At 38.0% G+C, this 11,395-nt stretch overlaps 2 protein-coding genes across 4 annotated transcripts in view; both read right to left on the bottom strand.

Moving 5' to 3' along the window:
• Nucleotides 1-1,995: 1,995 nt before the first annotated feature.
• On the bottom strand, nt 1,996-3,884 carry b3galt8 (beta-1,3-galactosyltransferase 8). The gene is made up of 2 exons (XM_059549211.1): nt 2,378-3,884; nt 1,996-2,016 (listed from the first exon to the last, which is right to left on the bottom strand). Exon 1 carries the CDS (start codon nt 3,787-3,789, stop codon nt 2,812-2,814), a length of 978 nt encoding a protein of 325 aa, XP_059405194.1. The 5' UTR covers nt 3,790-3,884; the 3' UTR covers nt 1,996-2,016; nt 2,378-2,811.
• A 684-nt stretch (nt 3,885-4,568) lies between these two features.
• The window catches only part of LOC132141369 (tenascin-like), a 40,132-nt gene continuing 33,305 nt past the window's right edge, over nt 4,569-11,395 (bottom strand). For all 3 annotated transcript variants that reach the window (XM_059550823.1, XM_059550822.1, XM_059550824.1), the window contains 12 exons: nt 10,746-11,018; nt 9,823-9,945; nt 8,853-8,996; nt 8,567-8,686; nt 8,315-8,458; nt 7,383-7,513; nt 7,146-7,278; nt 6,897-7,048; nt 6,570-6,666; nt 6,281-6,442; nt 5,994-6,157; nt 4,569-5,904 (listed from right to left, as the gene is read on the bottom strand). In XM_059550823.1, the coding sequence (XP_059406806.1) occupies nt 5,794-5,904; nt 5,994-6,157; nt 6,281-6,442; nt 6,570-6,666; nt 6,897-7,048; nt 7,146-7,278; nt 7,383-7,513; nt 8,315-8,458; nt 8,567-8,686; nt 8,853-8,996; nt 9,823-9,945; nt 10,746-11,018 (1,754 nt within the window). In that variant the 3' untranslated portion in view covers nt 4,569-5,793. The remainder of the gene's footprint in view (nt 5,905-5,993; nt 6,158-6,280; nt 6,443-6,569; nt 6,667-6,896; nt 7,049-7,145; nt 7,279-7,382; nt 7,514-8,314; nt 8,459-8,566; nt 8,687-8,852; nt 8,997-9,822; nt 9,946-10,745; nt 11,019-11,395) is intronic.

The raw sequence follows: 11,395 nt of genomic DNA, 5'->3' as shown, positions 1-11,395 counted from the left end.
TCCCAGTTTCACCAACAGGTCTTGTTATACTGTGGAAGATTTTATATAACCATAATTTAACACCACACAATAAACCACTATGCAATAATAGATGAATTACAAATCATTGTATGACAAGGATTAGATGGAGAAAGGTATTTGGTCAGTGTCCCATTTAATGGAGAATAGTGATATCACAATATACGAGAATTTCTGTGTTAAATATTTAAGTTGCAGTCGGCTAAATTTGAATCAGTTATTAAAGCTATTCTTAACTCTGTTATTTGTCTAATAAAATAAACTCTCTTTTATTCTAACCCCATGAACTTTTGTTTACCACCACTTTTAACTGAAGGTTGTGAATTTAAAGGTCAACTTTCAAGCAAAATTATTAGAAATATGTTTAACAACATTTCTTATCCTATCGTACTCTACAGAAATTCAGTTTCTAATACTTTCCAAAAAGATAGACCATTCATATTCTTAGTTTCCTTAACCCCTCCCCCCCAAAATTAATACATTTTTTTTAAATAATAATAATAATAATGATAATGGTTTATATCCATCCAGTGAGTCCTTAAGAATTAAGATTTGATTCTAATAAATGTATATTATGTGATGACATTGAAACCATGGATCATCTGTTTTTTCACTGTAAGGATGTGAATGCTTTATGGTCAGATATTCATGACTGGCTTTATCCAAAGGCACATCACCTCGACAACTTCATCCTAAAGGACATAATCTATGGACCTGTAATGAACAATAGCAAAGATGATTTCTGGTCAAGAGCATTGTTATGATGGGAAAATTTTATATAGACAAATGTACTTGAAACTTAGACCAGCCTTTTATGTATTTCATAATGCGTTTGTTTTGTATACAAAAGCCCTTAAAGTTATGAAAAAGAAAAATGCAATAAATCTGTTTTCTGTTATTATAGAATATGATTTACAGGAAAAACCCTAGCCCCCCTTAAAGTTTTTTTTCCCCTTCTCTCTGTTCTCTCTCTTTCTGTTGTATTTGTATGCACCTGTTCTGTATATTGTAATGTGAAGATGTTTTGATATTGCCAAGTTGTTTGTACATTAATGATTATTCAATAAAAAGAGAGAGAGAGAGACCGACGTATAATACAAATACTGAATCAGCTGAATTTGTTCACTCAAAAGATTCGTTCAAAACAAAAAGACACCTCTACGGCTCAGAAATACTCCTAAATGATTAATCATGCTGTGTAACTAGGAAGCTCACTGCAACTTTGTAAGTTAACTGCCAATTTGCTGTTACACAATATCATAACCGCAACAAACATGAATCATTGCTTAATTATCATGCAATATAATTAAACAGCCTGAATGTACTTTTACATGGTGTGTTAAATGCTTTGTTTATTATTATGTTTGAATATCTGATTTGTACAAACTGTACCTGCAAACTAACCTAAATATCCACTCAGAGTGCTACGTTCCTCCTCCACTCGCTTTTTTTCAGTGAAACTGCGCCCCCTTCCGTTTAAATCACGCACCAGCATCTCAAAATGCAATAGACAGAAGAAACAAGTATTTTTCGCCATCAAAAATAAATAATATTTTTATTGTTCATACGTGGTTGGTAAATAACTCTTATAATAATATGTGCAACTTCAGTACAGAAAGAAAAGAACCTAAAGCTCTACCATGCTTTGTTCAAATAGTGCAATCTGCATAATAAAATAGATGGCTGATGTCTCTGTAAGGGCAACTAATGTATGATTTCTAAATTTAAAGAATTTACAAAAGGACAAATAAAAGAGCCAGTATGCTGCCTTTTAATCATTGAAAACATATTAAAGATATTGCTATTTATATGTACTCACACGCAGGGGCGCTGCACAAGATCCCGGGCCCTATGCATAGGCAGTCCTATTGGGCCCCCCTCCCCTTGAAAATATATATTCCAGACTTTTCAAGGGCCCTCTCTTCCTTTGGGGCCCTGGTAATCAGTACTGGTTTTACCCCCAGTCCAGCGCCCCTGCTCACACTATAAAGAAAAATCCTGAATCTATCACAACATATCACATATTGAGGGGAAGTTGTGGCCTAATGGTTAGAGAGTCGGACTCCCAATCGAAAGGTTGTGAGTTCGAGTCCCGGGCCGGCAGGAATTGTGGGTGGGGGGAGTGCATGTACAGTTCTCTCTCCACCTTCAATACCACGACTTAGGTGCCCTTGAGCAAGGCATCGAACCCCCAACTGCTCCCAGGCGCCGCAGCATAAATGGCTGCCCACTGCTCCGGGTGTGTGCTCACAGTGTGTGTGTGTGTGTGTGTTCACTGCTCTGTGTGTGTGCACATCGGATGGGTTAAATGCATAGCACAAATTCTGAGTATGGGTCACCATACTTGGCTGAATGTCACTTCACTTCTTCACACCAGTATCTCCTCTTCTGGCTCCCTCCTCAAATAATATAAGTGACCCCTCGCACCCAATTCAAAGTGTTTTTATTTTTCTGCCATCCTCCTGAAGACAGAAAAATAAAAACACTATGAAATAGTCTTTTAAATAGTTCATCTAAGAAAGTGTTTCACATAACCTCTAGCACTTCCACATGCCCTTTCTCTGATTTTTTTTCTTTAGATTGAATACTTTTCTACACATAACACCTCAACAGCTGTCTATTCTTCCTTTTTTTTTGTAAGTGTTCTTGGCCCTTTCAGGAAAAACAATATTTGTAACATATGTAACATCTCAATGATGTGAACTTTGTTAAAGCAATTGTACTAGCAAATACTTCAAGTAAGTTTTGCAGCTTCAAGCTACTTCAAATACAGTTTTAGTTATTTCAATTGTATCAACATGTAAAATAAGACTTCTGAAATTCATGCCAAATGCGGAGAAGATTCTGTGGGTTAAATCCATTTACTATAATGCGCTTGGCAAAAGTGCACCTTTCATACTTAAGTTTGCGCACCTCAAAGAGATTCCTAAATCCTAGAAATTTTGTTGCATAAACTGGTTTTACACCCAGGACGTGTAGGCACAACCCCACATAGACATCTTCGAGTGGAATCGGTTGCACAAATCTAGAGGCCCAGGATATTTTTCCGGCCAGGTCAACAGAAAAGACATATGCAGCTCCAGACACGTATGGAGGATACCAGGAGTCTGGGTAAAGGTCCTCTGAGATGTACCATTTGTTAAAGCTGTCCCTGTGAGGAACAGCATCTGAGATGACTGATCCAGTGATGTAGTCTTTCCTTGAGGACTCGCTCTGCTCATGCAAGTAGTCCACCAGGTAATGTACATTGAGAAAGATATCTGCATCGATCTTCATGGCATACCCGGCCCCCTGGCAGTAAGTGGCTATCCAGTTCATAATCATCATCGTCTTGATGGTGAGATTATGGTAGCTGTCCACAAAGTCCATTTGAATGATGTCACCATATTCTTTGCTCTCCCTCACAAGGTGCTCCTGCAGTACTGGGTCACTTTGTGCTGGCTGACCAATGACAAACAAATGCAAAATGGTCACATGAGGAATCAAACCATCTTGACCCCATGTCCTTCTAATAGCAGTCCTCGCCTCTGTGTCTTTGAGAGTCAACGGGATCATAAGAACCAGGAAAGGTCTTCTGTTCTCACACAGTTCTGGCTGGTTCAGAATGAATTTGTATGTTGATGGTGAGATCACGTCATAGAGCTCTTTAGGTGCTGGAGTCTTTGGTAGAGACAGTCGTATTGTGCTGTTAAAAACGAGGATAACTACAAGTGTTATTAATCCAGCTATAGCAAAGTATTTCACAAGTTTATATCGCCATCGTCTTCGCATATTTAAATAAAATAAAACTGCATCACAAACTTAGGTAGCCTAAAGTTACCCAACTTGAATGTCAGCTTCGCCCACATGCATGCCGTAAGACAGAAGCACGCGTTTGTTTTGCAAAACTGTCCAACCGGTTGCCAACTCTCGCGAGACAAAATAAACAACCGAAGATTCAAAAACAAATCCAAAACAAGGATTTTTGTTATGGTATATTATCATCAATATTATTTATTATCAATTATTTATTACCAATAAATGAGCCTGCAACATTTTAAACTAAAACTACACTTTTATCTAATAAGTAAAAACTTTTTATTTTACAAAAATCAAAGTCCAATCACCTGTGAGCAGAATGGGATTGGAGAGATGGAAAAGGAGAAAAGAACTAGAGCTTCAAAAGGGAATTGTAACATTGTCACATATTTATAGCCTAATAAAATAAATTCAAACCAAATGTATACTGTATGTATATGTATGTTGTTTTTCATTACATCCCGTGTGCCAGTTGACTCTGGGATATTCCAAAGCAAATGCGTGATTTAAGGATTGAGTGAGGAGAAATATTAGCTTGATTTGAGTTTCACGACTAAATAATTGAATTTGTTTATTTAAAATGTTAAAAATTTCCAAATCTTTACCACGCATTTATGCGCATTTTCATCGCGCAATCTGGCAACACATGTTACTAGGAAAGCATCTCTGTTGCGTTCCGATTTTGAATGACGTGAAAGTTGCTACATGAGGCTCGTTTTGAGTGTCCAAATAATCGCACTCTGCAAACGTGATTTATTAAACAAAATCTGTTTTATTGTAAGAGGGGTTACAAAGAAACACCTGTTGTACACCCATTTAATAAACAAACAAACAAAAATATTCAAATACCAAAACGAGACATAATTTACACAGGCATTGTATAGGGTCAGTGGTTTAGTCGAAAGCAGGGTAGGGGCAAACACGACGACTTTTTCTGTATATTAATTTTTTTTTTGCAAACAGAACTTTCATATAATGCTATGTTTACAACAATTCCAATCTCCTGGCCATTACTTTTCCTTTTCCTGAATCTTGAACATTATACAAGCTCTCAACAGGCGAACACAGTATCACTTAAACAAAAGACTGAACATAGGTCCTGCCTTAACTTTTGTTTAATTAATTTTTTTAGAGGATCAACAAATCAAGATTCTGATGCTTTGTGACTGAATGCCAATATAGTTATAGGGTACAGGAAACACTACAAAAGGTGCATATAAATGAACACTTAACAGTACTGTGTATGTATCGGTTCCAGAAATGTGCCACTTCAGAACTGATGAATGCATGAGTTGTGGGAGAGAGAAAACAGAGAGCATGGGTACTTAGATTCGTCACAGACTGACAAAAGAGATGAAAAAAAATAATAATCTCTGAGCCTCCCCACTAGATATTTTTTTATGCAGTTCTGCATTTTAAATGCTGAGTTTTACCATGTGCCATTAAACTTCTCGCCCCAATTGAGAAGTTAAAGGATAAATAATTATTGAGGCTAATTCACAGCCTAGCTAGGGAAGAGGCTCTGAAGCAAAAATACCACACACAAACATTCAACTCTTCCCACTGTAACTGTATGGGATATACAGAAATAATAATATTATAATTTTTTTAAACTGGAAAGCACCAAGCCAAACTCAAAATCTCCTCTCCGTAGGCATTGTATCTTATAGGTGTTACTGGACTGTCTGTCTTTGGTGTGCTTATGATGTACAGGCACAGTGTGTAATGTTAAACACTTCACTATGAGTCTATTGGTTCACTGTCAGACTGACATGCACAGAAGTGGTACACACACAACTGTGTATGGACTGTAGCTTTGAATGTAGGGCGGGGTGGGGGGGGTGGGGGGGGGGTGAAGAGCAGGCTGGGCTCCTGGCAGTGACTTTGGTAGATGAAGGGGATGAGATGATGCAGGAGAAACAAGGGACAAATGGTCAGCAGTGGAGGGTTGCTTGGTTCGAGCTGGAGCGCATTGGTTTACGATCGCTTTCTCCTTCCCTCAAAATTCCTGAAGTTGGCGGGCCTGATCTTCATCTCTGCAAACTCGATAGAGTGCTCGTGACCCTTCCAGTGGAACCAGTTTACACCCTGTAGATAAAACAGTTTAAAACAATCTAAATATATCTCTACTGTGTATTATTAGACAGGTGAGAAAGCACATATTATGAAATGTGTACCTTGCTATGACTGTTGTCTCCATATCGTCCCATTATATTCACTCGATGACAGTTTTTATACCAGAAAGCTCCCTTGTAAGACAGAGCACAGTTGGTGACAGCTATATCGTGGTCATTATCGTAGGTCGAGAATGGACGGCCGTGGTGATACGTCATCGAGTCACCTTTAAAAGAGCATCACAAAATTATTACGAAGTCATCTACACTACTTTTCAAAAGTTTTTTTTTTTTTTTAAGAAATTAATGCTATTAATACTTTTATTCTAATAGAGAGAGATCTTGCAGACCTGCAGTGCCGCTGTATCCTCCAACATGCACTTTGTAGCGACTGCGTGGTTCTGAGACTGAAAACTTGTCATACTGCGCATATGCAGACTCGCCCTTATCTCTGAGGTCCACACGAAGCTCATACTGCCCAGAGGAGGTGATCTTATGGAGGTTAGAGAGACCTGCAGACACAAGGAATGAGATTTGTAGACCAACATGCTCAACATTGCTCTATATCATAATACCTTAGGGCTTCCTAGGGCAATATTAACAATTTGATGTCAATTTGATGCACAGTTGTAAACATACCCAACCAGAATTCATCATTCAGGTCACCGAAGCCTGCAGTGTAGTTCTTCCAGTTTCTGAAAAACTCTACTTTACCGCTCTGTCGTCTCACAAACACCTGTATGCAGGTACCACATTATTAAAATGACCAGTGTTTTTGCTCTCTGTGTATTATTAGACTTTAATTTAACCCTGTAAACCCTGACATTGAATAATAATAAAAACACATAAAAGTACCCTTGCATTTACAGATACTAGTTTTAATTTTTTTCAAGTGAACTGTCACTTTATACCCCCTTAATACCCCCTGTAGGTCCAGAACATGTTATTTGAGGAAGAATTACTCACAATCCAGCCGCCTCCATCAGTGGTCATATCACAGTAGACTTGCAGAGGCTGACTCTCATCTCCACGCAGGTAAATAGTGTACAGGCCTGAGGTTGTTTCTCCATTTAATAGAGTCTGCGAACAGTCTTTAGGATTCTTGTATAGCACTCCAACTGTGATAAAGAAAGAGAAGTTTACCCAGAGGCTAGTTTATTTTGTTCAGAGTTTGTGATCATGTAAAGAAGATGTGCTTTCAGGTTATTGGCTCACTGGTGGAGAAGACTGTGGAGATGATTCTGCTTCTCTTTGGCCCAGCGATGGCCTGCAGTCTGACTGTGTACTCAGTGGAGGAAGTCAGCTGAGTCATGCTGTAAGATGTTGCCGTGGGGCTAAGGACAACCTCCTGAGCCAAGAGAAGAAAACCAGGAATAAAAAATGGCCAAGCTTCAGTTTTTAGGCTGTAAGTGATGTTTAAAGTTAGATTGTTCATTCAGGCGGTCCACTCACCTTGACAATGCCATCAGCAGACTCAAAGCTGAGGATGTACCCACTGATGTCTGCTCTTGGTGGCTTCCATGTCAACATAGCACTTTCTGTTTGAATATTACTGGCAGCCAGATTCTGAGGGGCATCGACATCTGCAGCAGAGAGTATTCTGTTATTAACCTTGCATTCAGAATTCTTAAGGTGAGACATTCTGGGCACAAACACTTTCTTTATGCACTGGGTTTTTTTTAGACTTGTGGAAAAAAAAGCATTACACATTACACAACAATACACTTTGAAGTGTTTCTTTCATAGCACTTTATCTGATTGCGTCTATATATTTTAATTACAATACATATCTTTACAGACCATTTTCTCAAAATGAGATTTTTCTCCTGCACTGAGCCCTAAGTAATACACAGAGTAACACATATACATACCAATCTTTGAAGTTTTATCACTATCTACAATCTGAAGGTTTTTACAGAGGGGTTTGTTCATGTATAATTTGCCAGGTTTTATAAAATATTTTATTCCAAAAAAAAGGTGATTTTTTTTCCTGGCTGTTGATATTATTTTCTGATTGATGAAGTGATAAAAAGAGATATCCAAAATCACCTCTGTAAAACATTTTTTGGAGTTTAATATGTCAATGAAACATGGCTTTATTTTTGTTCTCTTAATTTAATTTTTTATTAGTTGATTCTGCAAAAAAGTGTGAAAAAATATTTAATTGAATGCTTATTAAAACACATTGTTCATGATAAAAAAAAATAATAATAAAATAATCTTTTTGGTCAAAGGTGCTCATGTATTTTTGCCCAGTAGAAACAGATATCAGAAGGCTACTCTTTTACTCCACACCAATAAATATTTCTCTTGTATGAAATAAGAAATCAGATGTCTTGTTGTTGTTTGTGCGGTGCGTAAGGGTGAGTGAGTGTTCACTTTACCTGTGGTGAACTCTGTGCTGGTTGCAGCGCTCTTGGCTGCTTCTCTGACAGCATAAACTTTAACAGTGTACAGGGTGGCAGGTGTGAGGGAGCTCATCTCAAACTCCACAGTGTTCCCAGACACCCGTTCCATCACTGGAGCCACTGACAAAAGAACAAAACACAGCTGAGACTCTCTGCTTTATTGTTTTAATCTGTAGCACGTGAAACAGCTTTCCTTCGATAATAATTAGGGACAGTCTGAGTTGTTACCACTGTCTGCGCTGTAAGTGATGACATATCCATCCACAGTAGCAATGGACGGCTGCCACAGCAGCAGAGCTTCAGTGTCGGTGATGTTGACTGCTGTCAGACCTCGTGGCTTATCCAGTGCTGAGGGCCAACAGATACAAACAGAGAGACAAAAGAGAAGCAAAATCACTGAGAGACAGCCTGGCGTCGATTCCTAGGCTAAAGTAATTATTTTAGATTAATTAATTACCTTGTACTTGCATTACTCCCATCACTGATCATATTCTATAAACTATTTTAGTTGTACCTGTCGTGACTCTATCAGATCCTGGTTCACTCTCCTCCAAGCCCTTCACAGCAATGACTGTGACCTGGTAGGTCACTCCTGGGGTCAGATTAGGCAGCATGGCTTGTGACTCTCCTCCATCTACTCTCAGTGTCATAGGGCTGCCTGCAGGGGGAGACAGAACATTAGAATAAATTCGATTTAGCGTATGTCACTAGAGGGCAGCACTGTCCGTAATAAATTGGGATGGTGATATGCAAGAATGCTGTGCTGATGGATAAAACAGTGTGGTTTGATTTATGCACTGATAGCTTCACATAACTGAAGATGGGCCTGATCTAAAAACTTGCACTGATCACAGAGAAGCCAAAAGGACACTATGAGACTTTAGGGGGACATCTCTTGAATTCAATCAATTTATTATGCCAAAACAGCAGTTTAAGAGAATTTCCTCCTGAACTTATTCAATTTATTACATAAGATAGCATTTATGACAAATCATAAACTGAGGAAGTACAAATGATACTATGAATTTCCAACAGGCAACTATCCATCTGCATAGAAAACCACACAGTAAAGTCTCGCTTTCCTAAGATGGACTGTGTTCCAACTTGGAAGGAAGAAGGCTTTGCCTTCACTTCCAGCACAAAAGATCCAAATATGCTATAAATAGCACGAATATATGTAGACTTCCATTCAAATGTTTGGTGTACGAAAGGAATTTTTTCAAAAGAAATTCCATTTTTTTTTAGAAAGGACACATTGAATTGATTATGGTTCTGTTTCATATAAATTCTGTTGTTTGAAAAAAAAGTGAAAAAATAAATGAATAAATAATAACAATTATATATATATATATATATATATATATATATATAGGAATAAATTACATTTGAAAATACTTCAAAAAGTAAAATTCATTTTAATTTGTAGTAATATATGATAAAATACTATTTTTAATAATATATAATAACATGACCATGTCACTTACCACCCTGAATGGGCACATAGGTGACCCGGTAGCTGTCTACATGGGTACGGGGGAAAGTCCAGTGAACAGTGGCTGATGTATCAGTCACATCAGAAAAGCGTATCTCCTTGGGTGTTCCCAGACCTTGGTAAGAAGGACACACAGAGAAGAAACGAATATAAAAATATACTGTTAAAAATGTGTGTTCTAGCATTTGACAAACAGGAGTTAAAAACCTTTCCCCAGAAACGAGTTATTTCAGACTGTAAAAGAAACAAAAATACAGCTGGTGTCAAGGAACTTCTTGAACTTGCCCGTTTATTGTGCTGCAACAAATAGATGCATCAAAGTAAACATTCAGGACATGAGGATGACCAACTGTGCGACTACAGAGAAAGGACACACAGACAAAGGCCCTGGCCTTAAAGCTATTTCTCAGTGCTGAATCTCGAGTGACAGATGCAAGAAGATTAACTTGCCCCTAGTACAGAGGCACAATAGTCTGACATGCAAACATCAGACACAAGTGGAAAGTGAAGCTCACTAACATAAAGGAAGATTGCCTGAGACAAGCACGCAATCAGGACAAATACACAAACTAGTTAGAGGTACTGCTTTGTAAATAAAACCCTCAATCACATAACAGATAGAGACGGAGAAAATAAAACTGGTGAGAGAAGACTTGGATGCAACCCTTGTTGTTAATGAGAGACTCTTGAGCTACTCTGTGGACACAATAAGGAAAAAGAAAACAATGAGTAATGTTGCTATATTGTTAAAAATGGCAAAGAAGGTAATTGATGAATGGAAAATACTTAATGTTTAATGGTATTAGTTTTGAACAAACCTGCTAGCTAGCTGACAGAAACATAAAATCATTGAAATGAAGAAAAATAAAAAGAGTTAGTGGTTCTTCCACTAGCTTTTCTTAAAAATCCAAATACCTGTTCGAGCTACAGACAAAAGGGGCTTGAATTTCCGTCCCATAATGATTCCAAAGAGCTCGATGTCATACTCCGTATCTTCTTTGAGACCTGTCACCGCTTCTGTTCGCTTGTCTCCAGACACACTCAACTGGAGAGGTTGGCCCAGGCCGTTAGTATCCCCGACTTTGATAGTGAATGTATCAAAGATGCCGTTTGGTGCTGTCCATGTCAGTTTAAAGCTGTGTGGGGTGTTGTCTGAGACCGAAAGATGCTCCACTTCAGGTTCAGCCTCTGGTTGACAAAACAATAAAGTTGTTCTTCCTCTGTAAACTCTGTGGAATGTACTTAGAAGAGGTTAAATGGCCAAGAACTGCGAATGTGATTCCCTAAACCAGTTTTACTCTATTTGTGGTGTTTGCTTAGGTTATATAAATTTGAGCAGGGGAAGACAATGCTGTATGATAGACAATTAAGCGATTATGTTTCTCATGCATGAAAATATATATATTTTTAAATCAATTGTTCAGTCATCGATCAGTTGTTCCTATATCTGTGGCAGGTGATGCTGAAATCAGTGAGCCAGTAAATTTAATTTACATATTTGGATTAGAATATGGAATGAGATCTGTTGGTTAGTAGGAAAAAAAATTGACATTGATGAATTTTCC

The sequence above is a fragment of the Carassius carassius genome, chromosome 5 (genome assembly GCF_963082965.1).
Source record: "Carassius carassius chromosome 5, fCarCar2.1, whole genome shotgun sequence".
Taxonomy (NCBI): Eukaryota; Metazoa; Chordata; class Actinopteri; order Cypriniformes; family Cyprinidae; genus Carassius; species Carassius carassius.
This window is presented reverse-complemented; position numbering and strand designations above follow the sequence as displayed.